Here is a 25973-nt window from a genome sequence, read left to right as displayed (position 1 = left end):
ACACTACAGTGTTTGCCACTGAGTAATTGAATCTGTTTTATGTAAACTGCATGATACAGCATGCAGAATCACTTGCTAATACTGTGTAATATTGAATCCTCGGACTCTGAACTCCCCTTCTGTGCCTGCCTTGTGGTCATCCTATGTCCCATAAATGATCATAATCCTTTGTCATCCATGTCATCAGTGGTGGACTAACCATTCATTCTTTTCCCCCCTCTTTGCTTCCCAATGTGTAAACGTAGATGGTGGTGAATAGGACAACAGAGGTATATATATATACACACAGTCACTTGCTCATATCTTAGCACTGCTGCTGCATTCTCTTTCTCTTTTCTTGTGTTGCCTCCTATGTAGTTATTGTTTTGCTTTAGAACTCGAGGTAGCATGTGCAATAAGAGGCGATCATGTACATGGGCTGTCTGCGGCTGAGCACTGTAAAGGAGCAGCAAAATTGACAGCATGTCACATAATGTCTGCAATGTTCCTGTAGATGTTTGATCAGCATTTGTTCAAAGCGGCAGACAGTCCTGACACACTGCTTCCTAGAATGGTTCCTCTTAGGCTTCTCTGCATGACACTTGCACTCACCTGGTGTCAGCAAACTGGTGACCAGAACCTGGATCCTGCAAACCTTCAGTGATGAGGCCTTTAATAGCTAGCATGGCTAAAGTTTCTGCTATTTACAGATTGCCTTTAGTTCAGCTGTTTGAGAAATGGATTGAAGGCTCACTGCATGAATTTTGCAAAGTTATTGATTCAATAAAGGTCCATATTTTAGCTATAGTTCACTTAACCATAGATCAGATGAAAGTAATTGGGTTTGCATCAGAACTAAGTCATAATATTTTTTTAATCTACTATACAAGATAATAAGCTCATCTCATACAGTACATGAGCCCATCTCTAGGACTTCCAAGCCTTCTATAGAATAATATATGCTTTGTTGCAAACTGGCTCAATGAAAGTATAACTAAAGTGAAAACTTCTTTTTAGCTATGGATAGAGTGGAGATGGATTAGAACACTTGTCAGGTTTTATTGCTATCTATGCCCCCCATTAAGGAGAGTCACCCTCTCTATTTGTTTTGTTTACTGTTATCATAGAAAGTGAAAGTAAAAGAAAATCCCACATTTTGGGTTGTCCCCAGAACAGTTATAGAGGGGAAATCTTCCAATGGGGACACTAGTTCTGGTGGCCTGGGGGTCCCCAAGGAATTCCCTTAATTTGCAGGGTGATCCTCTACCGCCAGAATACACTGATCAGTGCTGCAGGCTATTGCCTGCAGCCACTCCTTATGCTGTCACAGCTGACAAGTATGGAGGAGCATGTGACCTTATCCCATCTGCCAGTGCTTAGGTCTAGCAGCCAATTGCTAGGCCTGAGTATTGTCACATTACAGAGGGAATGACGGCACTGCTTCTCCTAACACTGAAGTTTTTATAGCTGGCTACAACAGAGAAAGGAATGGCTATGTGCTGGCAAAAAGAGTATCAGTGGGGTGGGATGTGACCTTAGCAAAGACACTGTTAGGTGGGGGGCCTTGGAAAAGACTTTGTCCGGTGGCCTTCAATAGGCAACCTAACCATGTCTCTTTAAAGGAAACCTGTACTGGGTGCAATGTGGAGACTACCAGTGCCAACTTTCTTCTAAAAAATACTGGCTTTCACATAGACCCAGAACAAGTCAGAATAAACATCTTAGTCTAGGGCTACCTAAATAATTAAAACTCTTTGCTGCTGAGATTTTAGCACAGTTATCCCCCAAAGTTACTTTTTGTCCTTGTTGGGAGGAAGTCTTTTTGTTGGCTTCTCTGTAGGAATGAATGGAATTTCTGTGTGCTCAAAAGTTTGCATACCCTTGGAGAATTGGTACAGTGGGTAACATTTTTAAAATACATTTATTTTATTTTCTATGGGATTCATATCCAACTGTAGGTAATAACAGAATGGCACAACCATAAAACAAAACATGGCAACAAGTAAACAAATGATTGTTCAAAAGTCTGCATCCCCTTAGTTCTTAATACTGTGTATTGTCCCCTTTAGTATCAATGACGGCTTGCAGTATTTTGTAATAGTTGTCTATGAGGCCCTACATTTTTGCAGGTGGTATAGCTACCTATTCATCTTGGCAAAATGCCTCCAGGTCATGTAAAGTCTTTGGTCATCTTGCATGAACCGTTTGAGTGGCTTGGTGATATTAAGGTCAGGAGACTGTGATATTAAGGTCAGGAAACTGTGATGGCCACTCCAGAACCTTCACTGTTTTCTGCTATAACCACTGCTGGGTCAACTTGGTCTTGTGCCTTTGGTCATTTTCATGCTGAAAAGTCCAAGAGTGTACCTATGCACAGCTTTCTTGCAGAAGAATGCAAATTTTCTGCCAGTATTTTCTGAAAACATGGTGCATTCATATTGCCATCAATTTTCACAAGATTCCCCATGTCTTTAGAGCTCATCCCCCCAAACCATCAATGAGCCACCACCATGCTTCACAGTGGGGATGGTATTCTTGTTGCTATAGGTCTTGTTAACCCCTCTCCAAACATAGTGCTTGTGGTTGTGGCCATAAAGCTCTATTTTGGTCTCATCACTTAAATATCAATACCAAAATAATACAATTTCTGCCACGTTATGCAAATTTTTGAGCACAACTGAATGTGGAAGAAAAAGGGCAGCTCTGTCACTCACAGTTGCCACATAGTAATTGTTGCTGTGAAAGAGAGAGATGTAATTTTACATGCAGTGTAGGGCCCCTATTTATTTCTAGAACATCAACACCGTAAACAACACGCTGGACCATTTAGCGTACCACAGCAAATAGATGTGGGTATATGTGTGTGGTGCGATACATTGGCAAAATTGATTTTTGGTTCACTCAGGGCTCATGGGAAGTAAATAGACTGCTCCAATACAACACAAGACAGGATGCACAGGTAAGTGTAAATGAGTCCTAAAATATTCAGAAATAAGAAAGCTTCAAATCAATTTGTTTATTTGTGGCTTGCTAAGAACAGATACATCTTTTTGAGGTAAAAGGTAAAAGCTAAAGGTTAGATATATTGTCTGTAAAAGCATAACATTTTACAGCACACGTAACTTAAATTCAGAGGATATTATTCTGAACATGAATGCACATACAATCCAAGTGTGCTGTGTTTAGTAGAAATATATATATATAGGCATATACTGTCCTGATATGTTCAAGGGGGTCTTCTGCTTTAAACAGTAGCCCCCCTATTAAAACACTGAAGAACCCCTGCATCCTGAATGGCACTAAAAACTAAATAGAAATGTCTGTATGATGGCACTGATCCTTCAGTTAAAAAAAGGAAATGTTTAACTGTGTGCCTCCGTTTTTCATCTTAGTCACAAGGGACATTGCAGTAGGTTCAAAGACAGACAGGCGTGTCATTGCCTGCCTTTCTAACCGAAAAATGTCTCTCTGATTATGTGCAACTTTCCTTCACAAGGGCATGTAAATGACATAATTTGCATGCGTCTAAAGCAGTTATTTGTTTGTTTTTGGTATACAGGGGAGTACTTCTTTAGAAATTGATTCCCCCCACCACCACCATGCTCTGTATAGCAGGTATATGCATATTTGGTACAATAAACTATTAATCTGGAGATGATGATGAATACATTCACAGAAATAAAATATTATTTCCTAACTATTAATACATAGAAACAAAGAAACAGATATTTGTTTTCTATAACATTGTCAGAATCTAAACAGAAGCCTATAAAATAATCCTATATAAATATACTTCTTACAAATCCACCATAACCATGAACCCCAAAAAAGTGTCATTTCCCAATGCATGTGTGGTTACAGGATCACTCACTTTTTTGCATTAAAAAATGGATGATGCTTCACAGACTGACTGCATTTTCAGCATGATGGAAACCTTGGCAATAATAATAATATGCATTTGGTGCTCAATGAGTGTCACTGCTGATATGTTTTCACCTAAAGTATCCAATTATTGCAAGCAAAGCTCAAATGTGCTAATTTTTACATTTACTTGTGAAAATTGGCGTGTGTACTGTATGTTAAGAGCTTGATTTTGATTGGTTTTTGTTGGTTAAGCTAAAATGGTTGATCGTAAGAAGGGTTGCCATTGGAAATGTGAGATTTGCAGTGGATCGAAGTCTTTATTGTCTATGGAAAGATTGTTCAAATAACCCTTTATGCCACTGATGGATCTTCTACAAGCTTTAAAAAAAAAAAAACATGAAGACTCAAATGCTAAAGCATGCTGAGAATGTCCTGTTTAGTACAACAGGCAGCATGTAATATAACCTCAGGATCTGAGCATAATTCTGCAGGGAGAGATAAAGCTACATACATGAGTAGGGAGGGGGGATATTGTGATCAGCTAGTATGGTAAATTTTGTATGCGGGAGTTAACTGAAGAGCCATAACAAGCTAGAAAATGACTTGTATGGAAAATACATACTCATTCTAGTTTTGCTTGCCAGCAAATGGTTGGTTATATATTTGGCCCTTGTGTTAGACCTTACTTAAAGGGTAACTTCATATTTGTGAAAAAAAAAAATACTACAGCATATACAATTGCGACACAAGTCATATTGTAATTGAATGTTATTAATAATGACCTTACCTTTTCAATCTGCAGCACTGTAATTTTCTGTAAAAAGCAATGCAATATGGCTGCCTGAGGCGTTCTGTACACAGATGGTATACAGAATGCCCTCCTTCCCCCAGATATGTCATTTCCTGCTTGTGTGATTGGTTTACTGATTTTTCCAGAAGTCTGCACTAAGATACAAGTCAAATTTTTAGCATCATCTGCAACAAAAATGTCATTTTTTGGAAATTTATGTCAAATCCTGCCAATTTCCTCATTAAAGCCCTCCAGGTGCAGCAATTGATAGATAATTAAGAAGTCACTCCCGTACAGATTCACTCTACACATGGACACAGACAGACAAACAGTTATTTTTTCAGCATAACAAAAGGTAGAAATCTGCAACAAAGTTTGTTAAAATCCTTGCAATGTACATTGATATTTTTTCTCAACAAAAGCGGAGTTACTCTTTAAGAAAGAATAGCCAATTATTACAACTTGTCAGGCTACATTCTGTAAGAAGGTCAAAGTAAAAGTCAGGAATGTCCGTTAGATAATGATAAAGACTTGTGTGTATGTGAATACTTTATTATTTTTGGAATGTGAATGCGTTTTGCTTGTGATGCTGTTTTCTTTAATTCCATTAGTACCATAATATTCATAATCATGACCTTTGTTTTGTTTGGTCTTTCCAGAGTGGCTTTACTCCCCTACACATAGCCGCGCATTACGGGAATATTAACGTGGCCACCCTACTATTAAGCCGGGGTGCAGCTGTGGACTTCACTGCCAGAGTAAGTCACCACTCAGTTTACCTTACTACATGTTTGTTAATATAGTGACTGTAAGACTGTTACCTGTAGATAAATGGGGGTATCCGGGTGCTTTGATGGGTAAATCTCACTGAAAACAAAAGGTTATAATATCTGCATATCATTGCTCTAACTAGTTTTTCTCCCAGACTCAAGGACAGAGAGTACCAGTGCATACATCAGGAAATAATCATTGACTGGAAACAATAACAAATGTTTCCCATATTTTCATTATCACTCCCACAGGAGTGCATAGTGCCCATACAATGCTTTTTTTTATCACAAACTAATATGTGGATTCACTAATCAAGAATGTGTAATGTACAATAACCCAAAACAACCAATCAGAGTACAGCTAGCCATAGATTTTATCAAATGTTGTTAAGTTCAAATTTTCAAATTGAAGGAACCATGTGGAAGATTGTTGTTTAAACAGTGGCTGCATCCAATCAAATACAGCCGCTGTTCAGGGATTCTATCTTCGTCTGTTAGAATGCAATAGCCACAGCCGGAGATTCATCCCCCTGCACTGTATAGTGTGGATCAAGGAATCTGTTAGATTTTTTTTTTTCGTTCAGCCTGCAGAGCCTATGTGTGTATGGCCAAGCTTTGGTTTTAGAGTTGCATGCTGGCACAAATAACAGGTCACTTTGGCAAAATAAGTAGCCCACAGCAGCCAATCCATAGTGGGGCAATGCCACTCACATACGAATAGGTCTATGTAGATTGTAATGGCACCATTCAAGTTTCAAATATGCAGCAGATACATCTATATATAACATCCAGGTTTCCAGGAAAGAGACCTCGGTACCTGTACATGTTCTTACGTAGTCTTTAATGCATCTTTCCTGTGCACATGTACTATTTTCAATTTACAAAGTACTAGATCAAATCAATACAGAATATTAAATTGCTGTTTAAACATTCCCTATTTCCACCATGACTGATAAATGTGGAGATGAAAGGACCATGCTGGACATTTAAATAGTGGTATTGATCACCAGACAAAGGCATGTCTGTTTAATGCTTTAGAAGCATTACTAGTGATTGACAGGAGTGAAGCTTTTACATTAAGGGCTCTTTGCTGACCGATGAAGATTGTCATTGTTTTTTTTAAGTAAAAACATGTTATCTCTGGAAACTGCTATTTACTTAATTCCTCTTTTGCAGTCAAATTTGAGAAAACCCCACAATATGTTTTCTATGTGTTTCCATTCACACACCATAACTAAAAAAACATTTCTTTCCGCTGAGATATTTCTCAGGAGAAGGTCCTGATGGCTGACTGCAAGCCTTTCTGAACAATGTCAGGGGCAGTCTGTCGCAATGCAAAGGCTAAGGACAGGCAGAGTTTCTTCTCTTTAAATCGGAACTACGCTCAACTCGGCTGCAGCGATGAGGCATCCCTGAGCTCCCCGCCTCGCCACTGACATCTTCGGGTAGCTGTCTTCCGGGTCTCAATCACCAGCCGTGGTAATTGGCTGGTGATGTGAGTGGGTTGTCACTCCCACGCATGCGCGGGAGTTCAGTCAGATTTGGCATTGCTGAATTTGTACAATGTGCTGCGTGTGTCGCACTGTAAGGGCAGACAGGCAAGTAAATAACTTTAATTCAGAAGAGAGAAAGCATGTCTCTTCTGCATTAAAATTCCTGCCTGTTTGCCCATCTTTAATTCTGGCCTCAGGTTCCACTTTAACATATGAACATGACTAAATCTAAACCCTTTGTTAGGACAGACAGTGTTCAAATGTAGTTTACACCTAATAATGAGATCTGCCAGCACAGAACAGACAGGGTTAATTATGACAAAACAGCTCCCTGGCCCCAATAAATAAAGAGAACCAAGTATGAATTCTCAGTGCTGGAGTTATCAGAAAAGAGCATTTAAAACAGTAAGCAGCAGTTTGTACATTTTTTTAAGTTATGCTATGTGAATAGGCAACATGTAACAAATATGAAATAGGTGTTATGCCAATTTGGCTGCAAAGTTGGAATTACATTTTATTGGAGCCATAAGTGGCTCGATTTTTCTTTTTCAGCCTGTGAGGGACGACCAATTTGTTTAGTGCAGGGTCTCCAAACTTTTGAAACAAAGGGCCAGTTTACTGCCCTTCAAATATTGGGGGACCAGACTGTGGCCAGTGGGAGTAGAAAATGCCCTTGCATCATTGGAAGCAGATAATGCCTTAGGCTTGATGGTCTGTGGAAGTAAAAAAAAATACATTAGTGGTGTCAATGGGAGGAATAGTGCCTCATAATTGGTGTCAGAAGGAGGAATAGTGCCCCATAATTGGTGTTTGTTGGAGAATTATTTCCCCATCTCTGGTGTGAGAGGAACAGTGCCCCATCTTTGGTGTCAGTGGAAGGAATAGTGCCCCAAGGGCCAGATAAAAGCAAGCAAAGGGTCACATCCGGTCACAGTTTGGAGATCCCTGGTTTAGTGGATGGACAAATCTCTTCTAATAGTATATAGTCACTGTTTGGCCAGTGATTTTCTACCCTGCTCAATTGATTTTAAATACATTTTTGTTGAGCTGGGTTGTGCTTGCAGGACCACCTACAGCTCGATTTTGAGCCCTCTATGGAGCCTTTAGGTATCAGATTGTCATTAAGATTCAGAGTTAGGTCTCCTGACCTGTGCATGTGTTCTGCATGAGCAAAATCCATTGGATCAACTTAAGAACCAGTAAACTTGAGTTTTCAGATGTCGTTAATGGCTGCTTACCCATTTCCCAGCACAGGTTACTTTGAACAGTTGTTAATCTGACTTTGGTTTGCTGGGATCTGCAGAAGTTAACAACCATGCAACACTTCTGTTATATAAGACTTAGTTCCCCCATAGTCCATGCTGATAGTTACAAACCCACATTCACTTGTAAATGGGCAGGCACATCCTTTGTTCTTGGAGGGCTCTGTCCATAATCACCCATGTAATGTAGAAGAGACCTTAATACCTTGGAGCTCTATCATCCAATAGCTGGAGCCACAGAGATGGGCAGATTATGGACTTTGAGCAGTAGCTTCCTTTGGTACTGTTTTTAAATAACCCCCATCAGTAACACAGAAGGCAATGAACACATTTTTAATAGAAGGCCAGAACAGGGGATGGCCAGAACCTTTTCAGCTTTAGATTTCTGTGTGTATCAGTTTTGTAGATTTTTCCTCACTTTTCTTAGGGGTTGTGTTGTCACCAATACACGAAGTGAAATCTCTCCAAAAATGCCGCAAAAAGAAATAAAAACCTTTCAGATGATCTAAACATGCCCAACTCTGTCTAAAACTAAGAAAAGTAAACGGTTTAAGCTTGAGTTACACTTTAACACTGCCATGCCACTTAAATAGTACTCATACCATACCCAGACTGTAAATTTTGGTCACTTTGGTGAGCAGTGTGGAAAAAGCATGTTACTGGCTTGGACTGTACTTTCAGTTGATACAACCAATATGCTTTCTACAGATTATTATTATTATTATACACGATTTATATAGCACAAACAGTTTGCTTAGCACTTTAGAAAGTAAGGGAGACAGTACCAGTACAATACAATTCAATACTCATGAGAGCTTACAATCAAAAGGGAGGGGCAAGTGATACAAAATGCATTAACTGTGAGGGACTGGCTGACGGTGAATTTAAAGGGACGTTTTTAGGTGAAGCCTTGATAGGCTTCCGTGAAGAGATTAATCTTCAAGGACAGAGTAGGGGATAGCTGGACTGATTGGGGTAAGGAGTTCCAGAAGACGGGAGAGACTCTGGAAAAGTCCTGGAGGTGAGCATGGAAAGATGTTGATAAGGGAGCTAGAAAACAGGAGGCTGTGGGAGGAGCAGAGAGAATGGCTGAGAATTATTTTTTTTTCTTTTGAGATGAGGTAGGTGATATAGCTTTAGGAAGAGTTGGGGGTGTCTTTTTATATTGTCAGTATTTTGAGCTTTATACATTGGGCGAGTGAAAGCATTTGGAGGGAACTGCAGAGGGGGCGATGGTTGTCAAGCTGTTGGTAGGGTGAATAAAACTACAGATAATTAGCAAATTCTATAATAAAAAGCCATATATTCCTTCAGACTTGAATTACGTTTGGCATGAGATTTTACAATAGTTTTTTATTTTTCGTACATTGACTTGCTGTTGCTTCTGTAGATATTTTTATCTGGCTGTGTCTTTTCTTTCCTTTCCTTTGTATATGTGTGGATGTCTGAGTTAGTGCAGCACATTTCTAAATTATTACGGTTCAGTGATTCCTGTCACTTGGTGGCTGCCTCAATTATTTTGACTGACTGATATATATTTACAGCACAGCGTCTTAGGAATTCCTGATTATGAGCCGAAAAACACTTTTTAATGTAAGCCATGCTACACCACAAACCATTTTCTTAAAGGAACCCTGATCATTATCGTTTGTATAGTCACCTGCAGCTGACAAAGAGGTACATTTTGGAATCTTGAATATTATGCCACTGTGAAGATAGTGACAGTCTGTTGAGTGGCAATCCAAGAGATACTTGAAGAGGTCCTACATTCTGTTTAAAATTCTTTGAAAAGAAAATCGTTTCCCTACCTATTGTGGTTGGCAGAATGTCCTATGTTGTATAAATCTGGCTTCTTAATTCATATGGAGGTCTGGAGCTGTTTGCTTTACAGTCACTCTAACGTGAAAGAGTCACTAAGGAAGTCCCTGCGCAATGTATAATAATATATGAGTAGTATCTTAATGGCTGGATTTGGCACCCATCTTTTTAAAACTTTTCAACAGAAGCTAATGATCTTGACATCACATCATTTTGTTAAGTTGCAATGTGAAGTAGCATTCCTGATACCAGTATTCACTAGAATCCTCAACAACAATCTAGTGAGGCCTTCCCAGAGCCAGCACCAGAGCTGACCAGATAAGGAATATTGTAAATCGTTTGGGTGGTTACCATGTAAAACTGGAAATGCTATATGTAGAATAAGTAGAGGGGGGAGGGATAATACAGTTTGGGAAAGCTTTGTAGCAGGAGAGGACTGTAAAATCCTGACCTGGTGGGCGATCACAACCAACTAGCTCATTAATGGTAGGGACAGATTTGCGTTGGTTAAAGAAAGTGTACCCTGCAAAGTTTTCCACAGTGCTTCACTTATTGGTGGGTATGGTGAAAAGTTTATCCACTTTGGCCCACTCCAGTGTACAGTGTAAAAAGACCATTGAATAATTGTACTGGTGGCTACCCTTTATGGTTTAAAGCAGTGCTGAATTACATATTAATACAAAATGTAGGTTGACTCTTCAGAACACAACCATGATGCCTAAGCAAGTGCTTGTTAACTTAATCCTGCTTTACTGTGGATTTTAAAGTGAACTCATGTTATACTCTTGTTTTTGTACAGAATGACATAACTCCCTTACATGTGGCTTCCAAGAGAGGTAATGGCAATATGGTGAAACTTCTGCTTGATCGAGGAGCTAAAATTGATGCTAAAACAAGAGTGAGTTGACATTTTATATATTCTGAGATAGATTAGAGGTTGGAACCATTGAATACAGTGGAATTTATTGTTTATTTATCTTGATCAGATTTCTCATTTTCTGTCTTTGGGGATGACAGGGGTATGTGCAAGCCTCTCAACTGTTCATATGTTATCTTAATTAGTTTGCCAGAGAATAGATAATGTGGATACATAAGAAATCTTACACTTCCATGCAAAAACTTATTGGGAGAAGACACTAAATGGACCATGAATGCAATCAAAAGAGAAGCGTTGCATGTCCTTTTCTTTTGCCTGAGTTCTTTATCTGTTGTTTTTATTATGTGTGCTATCCACTGTATGTGATCAAGGATTTTCCATCTCTAAGATTTTATTTATGTTTTATTCTCTGAAGTGCATGGTAAGCAATATGTAATACACATAAGTCAAATACACCTTATGCTTATCTGTTAAGTATATCTAAAGCGAAAATGTTTTAATAGTTTTGGTTAGATTGGTACAAAGTTAAAACCTCTGTTTTGGTTTTTACAGCTTTCCAGGGCTCTGTTAAGAGAAAATTATCTTCACTTCCTGTCCTGGTGACAACGTATATTTACTATATACTGTCTATATAACTAGACAGGAAATGAGAGACAATCTGCAACAAGGGCACATACAGCAATACACATCTGACAAGGACTGTAGCCTTCCCCTATTCTACTAAACAAAATATTTTTTTTCTGTCTGTGTTGCCATTGGAGAGTGATTCTCACTTCCTATCTGGTTAAATATTGTCAGCAGGACAGGACGTAAGGGGAAGCCTTTTTAACGGAGCCTTGGTGAGCAGTAAAAAACAGACTGGATTCTAATCTGTCTCCACTCTTTCCAAAGCTAGAGAATTTTTTTTTTGGTTTGACATACACCTAAATTAACAACAGTTGTATTACTATATATATCACAACCATGAGCACATTCTGCATTACATTACATGGAATTGTGTGACCATTTACATCAGTCACTTCCCCAGTGATGTTATTAATATTCTTATTATTATGCAGGATTTATATAGCCCAACAGTTTTCACAGTACTTTACAATGTAAAGAGAGAAAGTACAGTTGCAATGCAATAAAATACAAGAGAGTTAAGAGGGCCCTGCTCAAAGGAGCTTACAATCTATTAAGATGGATCAAGTGGTACAAAAGGTAATAACTTTGGGAGATGAGCTGATAGAAAAGTTAAAAGTTCAGTTCTTAGTTGGAGGCAGCATAGGCTTCTCTGAAGACATGTGTTTTCAGGGATTACCTAAAGGTGGCCAGAGCAGGGGATAGCCGGACAGATTAAAATAGAGAGTTCCAAATAATGGGAAAGGCTCTGGAAAAGTCTTGGAGATGAGCATGGAAGGAGGAGACAAGATGGTTTGGGTGATATTTGGAGACAAGATTGGAGATGTAGTGTGGGGCAGAGCTGTGAATAGCTTTGTATGTTGTTAGTATTTTGAATGTAATTCTCTGGGCATTCAGAAGCCAGTGGAGGAATTGGCAGAGAAGGTGGCAGACACTGAGCAGTTGGTAAGATAGATGAGTTTGGCAGCAGCATTCATGATAGACTGAAGAGGGAATAGCCTACGAAGAGATAGGCCTAGAGTTGCAATCATCAAGGTATAAGATAACAAGGGAATGAATAAGTAGTAGTAGTTTGATGGTTTCATTAGTTAAAAAGAGGTGACGTTTTAGGATGTTAGGCAAAATCTACAAGCTTTTGACAGCGATTTGCCGAAAAAACAGGTCAGAGCGTAGGATTACAGTGAGTACTCTGGCGTAAAGGGAGGGACTAAGAGTTTTATTACTGATTTTTATGGAAAAGTCAGAGAGGAGGGCATGAGCGGCGAGGTTAATTGCAAACTCGGTTTTAGAAAGATTTATTTTGAGAAAGTGGTGCAACATGTTGATATGTCAGTTAGGCTGGTAATACGAGAGAAGCTGAAGAAGTGAAGTGAGAAGTAGAGAGATAGATTTGGGTGTCATCAGCACAGAGATGCTATTAAAAGCTATGGGAGGTTATCAACTGACCAAAAGAGGAGATAGAGAAGAGAAGGTGGAGACCTCTACAGAAAGTGAAAATGTAAAGAAGGAGACAGTTGTATGCAGGGGCGGACTGACAACTCATGGGGCCCCCGGGTAATAGGGGATCATGGGGCCCCTGTGTCCTTGCCCAAACTCAAAAAAGCCTATGAAAAAGGTACCAGGGGTATCTCATGGGGCCCCCTACTGACCCCGGGCCCTCGGGCAGTGCCCGAGTTTCCAAATGGTCAGTCCTCCCCTGGTTGTATGTAACACTGAAGGAATGCTGTGACAGATAGGAGGAAAACCAGAGAAAAATCAGATTCATGGAGGCCAAGGGTGTGGATTTTATTGTTTAATATATACTTCCCCTGGCATAGTCTTTCAATCGTTTATGAGTTGTTTCCACACTGCACTACCCTGCATGGTAAATGCTGTGTGTGTGGTGATATGTGTTTTTCTACACTGAATTAACACAAGTCATTGATAGGACACATAGGAAACAATTGTTTTACTGTGATCCGTTTACACCATAACACTGCTGTGATACATGGTGTATTGTGTACAAAAAAGGCAGGTCTGCATTTTACTGCATTGCACTGGATGGCACCATATGTCACCACAAAGCAGTACACTGTCACTGTGTGACACCAAGTAAAAAAAAAAAAAACAATCAGTAGCCTATAGGGTGAATGGGCCCTCTTGCACATCACACCAAGTGCACTACAACACACTGAAAATGCAAGGCAGTAAAGTGCATTTTCATCCATTGGTATGCATTTTAATGTTAATTAACATTTTAGAATTTTTTTCCAATAATTTCAAGTTCCTCAGAGAGCTGAAAATAAAAAAAACTTTTTCACTTCAATTGTGTTTTGTTGATGTGTGGTAATGTGCATTGCGGTAAGATGCACACATGTTGCATTTCGATGCAACGCACTGCATGGCACATGAACACAAACTTGTGGAGTGAATGAGGCACATAGAAAACCATTGTTTTCTAGGTACCCTTGCAGCGCCCTATTTTTATCCAGTGCAGAAAATGCAGGACTCCAGACATGAACGAGCCCTTAAAGCAAACGACAGGTGTGTGTCTCTGACAGGAGAACATGAAACATTAGCAAGCATGAAGGCCTGTTCTCTGCAACCCACATAATAATCGTTAGGTCAGACTTGAATGGCAGCAGTACTTGCTGAATCGAGACCAGCTGGAACCTGTTAAAAATAAGTCTTTCTCATTCCCTGCCAGCTCGCTTTGGGAAATCCTGTACTGTACATTCGGGCCAGTGCAGAAAAAACTATGGCACTTAGCAACACTACTCTGAGCAGAAAAACTACATGAAAGGTCTGTTTATCAAAAGCGGCTTCAGATATCATACATTTTAATGAGTGCGTCTGGAAGGCAGAAACATCTTTTGACTGAGATGCTGAATGTGCATTTAGCTTATAACTCACGCATCATGTCTTACGTAACGCTGATACTGCAGTATTGATTTTCTGGAGAGCAGCCAGTCCTTTGCTTTCTGAATTATACATAAATGGACCAGGAGGTGAGATATGCCATGTGAGATCGGACCTATTTCCTGATGTCGAGCAGCATGTTCGCAGCTCATGTATGTTGGCTGTGGGAAATCTGTTTAAAAGGCCAGTACAAATAGTACAAATTAAACACACGTTGAAATCAAATCTCTAAACAGTTGAAGTGGATATACAGTATGTCTACCGCTTTAACTGCCAAAGGATTTGTAATTTTGTACAGCCAGTGTTGTGGTACACGCATTTTCATTGCAGCTAGACAGGCGAAACACAGATATTGGTTAATCAATTCATCTTCCTGATTCAGCAGTCAAGCTTCTTATGTCATCTCCCATCCTTCAATTTCCCTATTGGATAGAAAACTAGTGTCATCATATTTGCCCCCTGAGCAGGGGGCTTATCTAGTAAGCAGTAAATCTGACCCACCAAGCAGGAATCCTAAAGGCTAAAGCTGGCCACACGCTAACAGATTTTTATGTGAAATGTTTTTCCTTTTAAATGTTTTATTCATTCTATTTTCTAATTTTCTTAGTGTGGTCAAATCAACATTTTCTCCAAAAAATTTATTTCTAAAAGTTATTGCATTTAATGTTTGGTTCCAAAGCCTTAAACTGGTTGTAAACCCTTCCATATGCTCAGTGAAGTGACTGGCCTCAGGTAATACACAGAGATGAAACAAATCTTCCTACATAAATTGTACCTATCTATCTGTAGTCTTCTCTTTTCTATGTCCGCTCAAAGTGCTAAATTTATTAAGCTTGTCTAAAACAAATTTTAAAAAAGGGGGTGGAGAGCTGAACTTACTTTGCAGAGCTCAGTGAGGAGAGCTCTGAGAGCTGATTGGAGGGAAAGGACACACCCCCCTCACACAGCACACAAGAACAGAGCTGAGGCTGTCAATCTGATGGAGGTCCCTCTGCTGTCACCAGTTTTCTCCTGGTGTTAGGAAAACTTGTCCAGAGTGATTCATGCAGATATCAGAGGACTGGGGCAACAGACAGAAAAGGTACTTAATTGCTCTTAATTGAGACAAGTGCACACTATAGAGGGATATGCTTTGGTCATATTTCATGTCTGAGGTTTACAACCACTTTAATTTTTGTTACCTTAATGTTATCTATGCATTAACCTCTTCCCTACCGCGCTATAGCCGAGAGACGGCTACAGCACAGTTGTCTAGTTCTGGGACGATGTCCATGGACGTCATTCCAGAACATGCCCCCTTGCGCGCCCCCAGTGGCATCAGTGATCGCTGTGTCCTATAGACACAGGTGATCACGTGATATGGTAAACGGCCAATTACAGCGGCCTTTTACCACATGATCAGCTGTGTCCAATGACACAGCAGATCACAAGTAAATACAGTTGCCGGTTATCGGCTGCACTTTCCTCTCCCTGTAAAAGCATGAGGAAAGTACTGCCCATAACCGACAATTTTCAGAGAAGTGATCGGCACTGATCATCAGGGCACTGATCATCAGTGCCCTGATGATCAGTGCCCAGAAGTTCTGCCCACCTGTGCCATCCACCTGTGCCCATCATTGCCACCCACCTGTACCCATCAGTGCCTCCTACCTGTGTGCCCATCAGTGCTACACACCTGTACCCTGCAGTGCCACCCACCTGTGCCCTGCAGTGCCAAGCAGTGCCACCCATCAGTGCTGCCTATCAGTGCAGCCTCATTAACGCACATCAGTGAAGGAGAATAATTACCTGTTTGCAAAATTTTATAATAGAAACAAAGATAAACTTTTTTTTTCAAATTTTGTTTGTAGCGCAAAAAATAAAACCCCCAGTGGCAATTAAATACCACCAAAAGAAAGCTCTATTTGTGTGAAAACAATGATAAAAATTTCATCTGGGTACAGTGTTGCATGACCATGCAATTATTCAATATGCAACAGCGCTGAAAGCTGAAAATTGGCCTGGGCAGGAAGGGGGTATAAGTGCCCTGTAGGCAAGTGGTTATGTTGCAGAGGACCCCCCTCAGCTTCCCCTTATACTTACCTTATATACCTCTCGATCTAGAGCTGTGCACAAGAGCAGCGGCTCTCCCATCTCTGTCCCTTCTGGGCAGATTGATAGCAGATCCTGTCAATCAAATCCTATGACGATTAGGTGGGACAAAGCTACACTGTCTGTGTCAATAGATGCAGATAGGGTGGCTCGGAATTGAGCACACACACGAGTGCCCCAATAGCAAGCAGCCAGGAGAGCTGGCAAGGGACCAGAGAAAAGGATGGTCAGGGCTGCTCCATGCAAGACCATTGCATAGAAGCGGGTAACTATCAGAGGAATGTTTGTTATTTTAATTTAATAAATGGAAGCTTTAATATCCCTTTAAAAGCAAGCAAAGTATTAAAGTACTGTGAACGACATTTGGCAGGTCATCAAAGGTACTATGAATGTTTTGTAGGAACGTTCATTTGAAAATCTACTAGTGGATGGCCAGCTTAACTCCAGCTTTAACACCATGTTGCATTATAGTGTAACATGTAACATGGTGCGATGCGGACTCCCACCCATAAAAAGGCCCTCCCTCTGATAGTGTTCTACGGCTCTTCCCCCCTGCAGGAGCTGTTACATTTGAAATCAGCTTGAATCCACCCACACAGCCATGTGAATGAATAAACTACAAGTTCCATCTGCTACCGCCGCAAATGGACTTGTAGTTCTCAGTGGAACATGAGTGCAGGGATTACCTCCCTTGTTGTCCACTGACATTTTCTCCAGCTCTCCAACTGGAAGTTCATACCTTGGCACTGACATGGAGCTGGAGGAGTAGTCTGTAGGAGCCTGGCATTGCACCTGTGATATACTGATCGCTGTTGCGATGCTTTGCAGATCCATCTCCAAAATAATAATAAGTGCACACATTTGAATTTTTTTGCAAATATATGCACATTTTTTATTATTGATTTTTTTTTTTGCAAATGTGGACTTAGCCTTTAAAAGTGAACTTCAGGCAAACCCCTATTTTTATCTTTCGCAGTTAAGTAACATCCTCAGGCCTTGTCCCTCCCCCAGCCTGTCACTAAACAGTGAAAGGGGAACTAGCAAAGTGATGAGCTCATCTCTCTCTGCTTCCTTCTGCTATCGGTATACAGTATGTCCCTTCTTAGTACATGAGCACTGTGGCACAACTTACTGGCTCCTTGCGCTGCTTCTTCCTCTCCCAGTCTGTGCTCTGCTGTACTGGGACTGTAAGAGGCTGTTACTAAGTAAGTTCAGGTATATACACTGCCTGTGTTTAAAGGATTTGTTCACCTTTACAGAAAAATAATACATGCATATATTTTTGCATAAAAATGTGCATTTATTATTTTTTCCTGCAGCAGCCTGGATAGCATTGCACCTGTGTATGGGCTTCTGCAGACATGCCCCCTGGCTTTCAGCTTGTACCTCTGTATAGGCTTTCTGTTTGAAAGCCAGAGGACATGTCAGTGGACTACAAGAGCACTCACCAGCACCCCTAAAGCCCATAGAAACTACAAGTCCATCTGCTGTGGTGGCAGACGGTAATTGTAGTTTATTAATTCATGGGAATCTGTGAAGAAATGACACAACTGTGTGGACAGAGCCCTGCACAGCTGCACTGTTTGTAAAAAGGTGACAGTGGGTGAGGGGAGAAGAACCTGTGCCTGCTGTCACAGGGAGGGGAGGATTGAGTGGAGAGTGGGCATGGTAGAATATGCATAGAACTTGCAACATGTTCCAAATGTGAACTTATGTATTAACTGCTTCCCGTCCTTCCTATAGCAGGAAATACTGCTACAGGGTGGCACAGGTGCACAAAATCATGTGTATATATATATATATATATATATGTATATATGTGTGTGTGTGTGTAATTTTGCATTTCTGGGTAGGGGGCGCACGCCCTACTCGTGCCGCCATTCGCGACTGCTGCTGTCAATCAGCGGGTCCCAGACCGTGATTACTCACCGGCGCCCTATGATTGCCAAAGATTTCTGACAGGGTGGAGAGCTGTAAACAAAACAGTTCTCCTCTCTGTCAGCTTGTGCACACTGCTTTTCATGGCCATGCACAGCACAGCCATACAAAGCAGTGTGCTTACAGTGAAGCAGAAACACAGGGCCCCATAGCAAAACACACCCAGCACACAGTTAACCCTTTGATCACCCCTCATGTTAACCCCTTCCTGCCTAGTGCCATTAGTACAGTGTCAGTGTTTTCTTTTAGCACTGATCACTGTATTGGTGTCACTGGGGATGTCAGTGACACCATGTCAGCTCCCCCCAGTGTCAGAATACCCGCCGCAGTCCCGCATAAGTCGCAGATCGCCGCCATTACTAGTAAACAAATTTAAAAAATCCCAGTATCTATACTGCCATTTGTAAACGCTATAACTTAAACGTAACCGTAACCAATTAGTTTACATGTATTGGGATTTTTTTTTAGCAAAGACATGTATCAGAATACACTTTGGCCTAAATGTATGATGAAATTTGATTCTTTTCTATTTTTTTACTGGACATGTTTAATAGCAAAAAGTCAAAAGCGTTTTTTTTTCTCAAAATTGTCGGTCTTTTCTCTTAATAGCACAAAAAATACAAACAAACACACAGGCAATCAAATATCACCAAAAGAAAGCTCTATTTGTGGAAAAAAAAATATGTAAATTTAATTTGGGTGCAGTGTTGCATGACCACGCAATTGTCAGCTAAAGTAACGCAGCGCCGTAATGCAAAAAATAGCCTGGTCAGGAAGGGGGGTAAATCCTCTGGAAGGCAAGTGGTTAATAAAGCATTTATTTATTTATTATTATTTATTTCAGGTACTTATATAACACCATCAATTTACGCAGCGCTTTACATATATATTGTACATTCACATCAGTCCCTAACCCTCAAGGGGCGTACAATCTAAGGTCCCAAACTCACATTCATACATACACATACTAGGGCCAATTTAGAGAGGAGCCAATTCACCTACCAGCATGTCTATGGAGTGTGCGAGGAAACTGGAGTACCCGGAGGAAACCCACGCAGACACAGGGAGAACATGCAAACTCCAGGCAGGTGGTGCCGTGGTTGGGATTCAAACCAACGACCCTAGTACTGCCAGGCGGAAGTGCTAACCATCTAGCCACTGTGCTGCCCATAATTTATTGATATATTAATGAACAGAGAGCTTCGTTAATTTGTGTCTTTAATATCTGAATCTGGAGTTCAGCTTCAAATCAGGAAGTAGGAGAGCGATTAGTTGTCACTGTTTGTATCATAGAAGTGGCTGGTCACAATTACATATCTTTGTCAGTAGAGGCAGTAAACTTGCAAAAGGATTTAAAAGTGTGATACCAATGCCATTCCTAGACGCGGACTGAAAAATTCCATTATCAGTACACAACTGTCAGGTGGAGTGTTGATGTTTGTTATGAACCTCTTTTCTGTTCCTAATGTCAGGCCACTGTGAGTGACAACACATGGCCTGCTGTGTCATTCACTGAATATGGTCTGTAAAAACACGTGGCAAAAAAAATCCCCCCCCCCCTCAAATGGGAGCATGCTGCAACTGCCCCATAACCGCATGTAATGGTTGCGGCACATGATTGCAAGGCGGTGGTGCAGGGTTTTAGATGTTAAAACAAGTGGTGAGGAAGTAGCATAATACCTCCTCCCCACCTGTAAAACACCCTTTAAAAAGCACTCCACCATGGATAACTCTTCAGAGCAGGGGTGGATTGACAACTCATGGGCCCCCCGGGCAATAGGAGATCATGGGGCCCCTGTGTCCTCGCCCACACTCAAACCACATCCAAAAAAGCCTATGAAAGGTACCAGGGGCATCTTATGGGGTCCCGTACTAACCCCGGGCCCTCGGGTAGTGCCCGAGTTCCCAAATGGTCAGTCCGCCCCTGCTTCAGAGGGTGTTGCCAGTGTAAACGAGCCTACAGGAGATGGGCTGTAAATAAAAAAAAAAGTGGTTAGCAGCAACATAATCCCAGTTATTTTCAGTACAAAAGCCCTTGCAAAACATTCATATCTTTAAAGTGTAACATAAAGAGAACATCAAACCTGTTTAACAGCATAGACATTTGCTGGATGCAAGTCATTTATGATGCGGAGTTGTCTGCACACTACCTCTCAGCATCCGCGGGTTCAGGCTTTTTGCCCATTAGTCAACTTAGCCCAGAGTGTTTTCTTTTCCAGATGTTAACCATTTAAATTTATTAAAAATATGTCCGCCATGAGGCTCCTTGTAGCACTCTTACTGTAGTAATGGGAACATGCTACAACGCTGGGAGGTTATAACCACTGACTGGAGACTTAACAAGGTTCATCACCAGAGGGTGACATTAGTCAGAAGCTGTCCTAATAAATATATGTACAAGATGAAACTGCTCTCTGTCGAGATTAAGGAAAAAAGATGGCAGAGCTTGTTAGAATATATATCATGCTTTGAAATGCACCCTCTTTGTAACTATACCAGATTACCACACCAAGCCTTTCATAACAGTAAAATATTATTTTACCTCCATATTAATATATATTACATAATAAAACATTATTATTAAATAATTGGTCGGACATTGGATATCGAGATTGTAAACCTTTGAGTATAATTGCCTGATGACAACATTTCCTGAAGGAGAAAATCAGGTTTAAATACAAAGCAAGGATTTAAGGAAAAAGAACTCCAAAAAATTAAACACAAGCCCTCCTCTAATACAGTGTATATATATATATATATATATATATATACAGTGCTCAGCATAAATGAGTACACCCCAACAGATTTGTCAGAAAACCTTTACTTTCCTTTCAGAATCAACATTTTATATGGGATACTATGCTGTACTAAAAGATACTTCCACAAATGCAGGCCATTGAGATTTCAAACAAGATTTGTTCATTTGCACACACAAAAAAGTTTATTTCCTAACAAATTAATTCAAGACCATGTTGCAAAAATGAATACACCCCAATGAAAGTCTTAGGAGCAAAGCAAGTTTAGACAACAAAATCCTAATTAACAAGAATTCAACTACAGGTGAGTCTAATTTTTCAATAAACAGGTATCCAGCAGACAGTTAATTATAAAAGGGCGTTACTTAACAAAGAAAACCCCTTCCCATTTCAAGCTGTCAGCAATGATACTACATAGAAGAGAAATGTCACAAGGCCTGAGAAAGAAAATAATTTCTCTACACAAGAAAGGTGAAGGCTACAAGAAGATCAGCAAACCTTTACTGATCAGTCAAAATACTGTAGTAAAAATGACACAAAAATTTAACAAAGATGGGACTGCAACCATCTCACAGATACGTCCAGGCCATCCACAGAAGTTAACACCTCGACAGGAGTGTCTTCTGATGAGAAGGGTTGAAGAAAATCACCATGCAAGTTAATTGCAGTTAGCTAAAGAAGCAGAAAGCCAAACTGGTAAGATTGCTTCCCATGACACAATACGGCGTACACTGCAGAGGAATCGCATGCATGGGTGTCGTCCATGAAGGAAGCCTCTCCTAAAGCCCATGCACAAAAAAGCACACCTAGAATTTACCGGGGCCCATAATGCAAAAGAAGACTACTGGGACTCTGTACTCTGGAGTGATGAAACCAAGATAAATGTTTTTGGAACTGATGACTTCAAACCTGTATGGCATCGCAATGGTGAGGAGTGTAAAGAACATGCATGGTGCCTACAGTGAAACATGGTGGTGGCAATGTCCTTCTGTGGTGCTGCAATGTCCTTCTGTGGTGCTGCATGAGTGCTGCTGGTGTCGGGGAACTGCATTTCATTGATAGTATCATGAATTTGCAGATGTACTGCTCTATATTGAAAGAGAAGATGCTACATCACTCCGTGTCCTTGGTTGTCATGCAGTTTTCCAACTTGACAATGATCCAAAACACACATCTAAGGCCACTGTTGCATTTCTGAAGAAGAACAGGGTGAAAGTGATTCAGTGGCCAAGTATGTCTCCTGATCCGAACCCAATCAAAAACCTATGGGGAATTCTGAAGAGATAAGTTGAGCATTACTCTCCATCCATCATCCAGGCTCTATAAGAGGTCGTTCTTGAAGAATAGAAAAAGACAGATGTTGCAATATGTCACCAACTTGTTCATTCCATGCCTAGAAGACTTGGTGCTATCCTTACAAATCATGGAGGTCATACAAAATACTATATGTAGTAGTTTTTGTTGTGGAGTGTATTCATTTTTGCATCAACAAATTTAGGTAAAACTGAAGATTTTGTAATCTTAGTTATATTATTAACCTTTCTTTCATGTAATACACTAAACAAATGTGCTATAAAACTCAACATTTTGGAAGTTGTTCTTGTGTACATTGAGATATAGATTAAAATCTTAATTTCCAAAAGGGGTGTATTCATTTATGCTGAGCACTGTATATATATATATATCTTGTAACATATTGTATTACCATTTTTGTCCTCATGTATACCACACCACAGCTGTAAACCTTTTGAGAATTTTTCTTTCACGCCATTTTGAGCCCTAAAATCAGATATTTTTATACCTTCATGGTTTGCTAGTGATCCTGCAGGAGATGCTTCATAGGCAGAGCTTTTCTTCTTGAGTTGCAGCGCCACCCAGTGTACAGACAGCTGCTGTTACACTATTTTCAGTAGGTACAGTGATCAAGGCCTTTTACATTTTACCACTTCTGAGTACTATGCTTCTTTTTTTAAATTGACATACATGGAAGGTATTTTGGACTTTATCTTTTATGTGGGTAAACTGAAATACTACTTTATGCCTTTGCCTAATATACATAGTGCAAGAAGGTGATAGATGTTTGCGGCTTCCAAGGGATGTTTAAGTAACACCTGTCTGAATTAATAAGAATAACCAAGAGAACAAGGCAGGATGTTCTGGCTAACTACTGGGCCTGCTTAGAAAAAGATCAATAATATATATGTATATATATATGTATGTATATATATATATATATATATATATATATATATATATAAAAGCCATATTTCATTTATTTAGATGGGAACAGACTTTGGAGAGGGACACTTCTGATTATGAAGGTGGCAAGGGGGTCAATTCACTAAGAGATAAATACCATATTAATTTTTTATTTAAAATAATTAATGTGGTATTTATTTCAAAAGTAGTCAGTTTACTAAAAACCGAGCGTTATCTACTGAATGTTGTAAATATTTCTGTTTCAGAAATATTATGAGATGGAAAGCCTGGGCTCACACTGATGCGGTGCGGAATTTGCACTAGTTTCTGTGCAAATTCCGCACCGCATCATAATCGCACCCCATTCATGCGAACCACTGCGGGTGTGCATGTTAACAACCCCCTGAAATTGGTCTGCAAAACGCTGTGCAATGTGCAGAATCAGATCGCATGGGTGAGAATACCCATGCGTTCCGATTCTAGTCTGGACAAAAAAAGGGTCCTGCACCTTGTTTGATGTGGATGTGGTGCGATTTGAGCCACACAAAATGTATGGTGCAAATCGCACCATACAGAATTCACATGTGGTTTGCACAGAAATGCGGTACAGTTCCTGTGTGAATCTCATGCGATATGCCGCAGCGCAGAAGTGTGAACCCAGGCTTAAAAACATTTTAGCATGCTTTCCTTCACAGAACGATCTTCCTGTGGTGAAATGTTGCAATTTATTTTCATTCCTGAGCTCAGGGAAGAACATTTCCACACTGATACATTGTATACTTTTCATTAAAGTAACACTAAACAAAATCCTTATTGTTGCAATATCCAAAATAATCCATACATAGTCACTACTTAAAGTGGAGCTCCATTCCCCCCCCCCCCCCCATAAAAAAACTAAAAGCCAGCAGCTAAAAATACTGTAGTTGCTGACTCTTACTATAAAGACACTTACCTGTCCAGGGATCCAGCGATGTCCTCAGCTGACTCTTTCATCAGCTCCGGGTGAAGGAATCGACATCTTGAGTAAGGGAAAGTGGCAGTGAAGCCTTCCAGTTTCATAGCCTGGTTCCTATTGTGCATGCTGGAGCCGCACCGCACTGTGTGATTGGTCAGAAAGTCTGCTAGGTCCTGTGTGTATCCCAGAAGGCTGCGGGGGGGGGGGGGGGAGACGGGGCTGAAAGATTGCTGTAGGTCAAAGGTACCCCCCCCCAAAAAAAAAGTGCCAAATGTAGCAGTGGGGAGGGAAGGAGGCAAACAAGTGCAACAACCCCTTTCTCACTTTCTTGCTTTCTCACCACCTGCTTTAACCCCTTGAACCTCACAGAAGCATGCAGCTATGTGACACTTGCAGAGTGGCCCCATTTACTTGAATGGGTCTCGTCTGACAGCACCCACCAAAAGCAACAGGGGGTTTAATTCCTGCTGCGGAATGTGCACACCTTTTGGCTGCTGCTTCAGCAGCTAAAGGGGGTAGGGATTGGTGGTAGTAAAACTGTGACTCAACACCAGGGTTTTACCACCCCCCCCCCACTTTACATGTGAACAAGCCCTAAGAGTGCCGCTGCCAGATGTAACTAAGGGCTCATTCACAAGTGCATTAGGCAGTGCTGCTCCTCTGCAAAGTGATCCAAGTGGGTTTGACAACTGGTGAGGAGACGATGTGTTGTCTCCTCACCACCTGATTTAAACCCATGATTGTCATGTAATGCACGTGCTTGTGACAAGATAGTACAGCAATTAGTGGTTTAAATCAGTTGTGAGGGGGCTACACTGTGCCCGGTGATCTTTGATTTCTCCCATGTTGTTCCGGTAGATCTCCACCTCTTTAAGGTTGCCTATTCCTGGTCTAGTGGATGTCTTCTTGATGTTTATTGCTTGAAGAACTTTAAAAAGAAGAGGGGTTAGGACATGGGATACTCCAAAATGCTTGTACAGTAATAGGGGGACACTATTCCCTAGGCTCATGCACATGGATTCTGTACGGGACACAGGAGAATGGCCAGTACTCCTGTGTACCTCTGGCACTTACATCCCAAAGCACACAGTCACCAGATATCATAATCACTACTCACAAGTCCACAGGACAGCTGCACACCTTCCAGCTTCCTCCAATCCTTCTCCAGACCAGATTCCCTATGGCAGGGGTGTCAAACTGGCGGCCCTCTAGCTGTTGCAAAACTACAAGTCCTATCATGCCTCTGCCTTTGGGAGTCATGCTTGTAACTGTCAATCTTCCAATGCCTCATGGGACACCCTTATGGTAAAGTCTCACAGCTAGTTCCTCTAAAGATTACTTCAGGCTCTCAGCTGTGCTACATCTGAGGCCTCAAAATCAGCTACACAGTCCGTAGACTGCCTCAAGGGGCAGCAGCCCCAGAGGTGGTGAAAAAGAACAATCTCTCCAGCACTCCAGACCATATATCCCCTCTCCAGCCACCTTGTGGACACTCCTTCCAGGGATTGGCGAGGGCATGATAAATACTCAGTCTCTCCCAACCCCAAATTCTGGAAACGTCTTCCAAAGGTAGGAGAGAGCAGACAAACTCTCAGCCTGTGAAACCCTGAGCAGTCCAGAGCTAGCAATCACTGCTCCCTTGACTACAAAAGGAGCCAT

At 40.8% G+C, this 25973-nt stretch overlaps 1 protein-coding gene across 30 annotated transcripts in view; it reads left to right on the top strand.

The window, feature by feature from the left end:
* The window catches only part of ANK3 (ankyrin 3), an 818082-nt gene that overhangs the window by 585727 nt on the left and 206382 nt on the right, over nt 1-25973 (top strand). For 18 of the 30 annotated variants that reach the window (XM_089683172.1, XM_089683174.1, XM_089683180.1 and 15 more), the window contains 4 exons: nt 246-269; nt 2885-2938; nt 5293-5391; nt 10776-10874. In XM_089683172.1, the coding sequence (XP_089539298.1) occupies nt 246-269; nt 2885-2938; nt 5293-5391; nt 10776-10874 (276 nt within the window). The remainder of the gene's footprint in view (nt 1-245; nt 270-2884; nt 2939-5292; nt 5392-10775; nt 10875-25973) is intronic. The other 12 variants (XM_089683176.1, XM_089683182.1, XM_089683192.1 and 9 more) reach the window with 2 other exon arrangements.

This window comes from Staurois parvus, unplaced genomic scaffold, assembly GCF_062004578.1.
Source record: "Staurois parvus isolate SC_StPar_1 unplaced genomic scaffold, SC_StPar_1.0 ptg000303l, whole genome shotgun sequence".
Classification (NCBI taxonomy): Eukaryota; Metazoa; Chordata; class Amphibia; order Anura; family Ranidae; genus Staurois; species Staurois parvus.
This window is presented reverse-complemented; position numbering and strand designations above follow the sequence as displayed.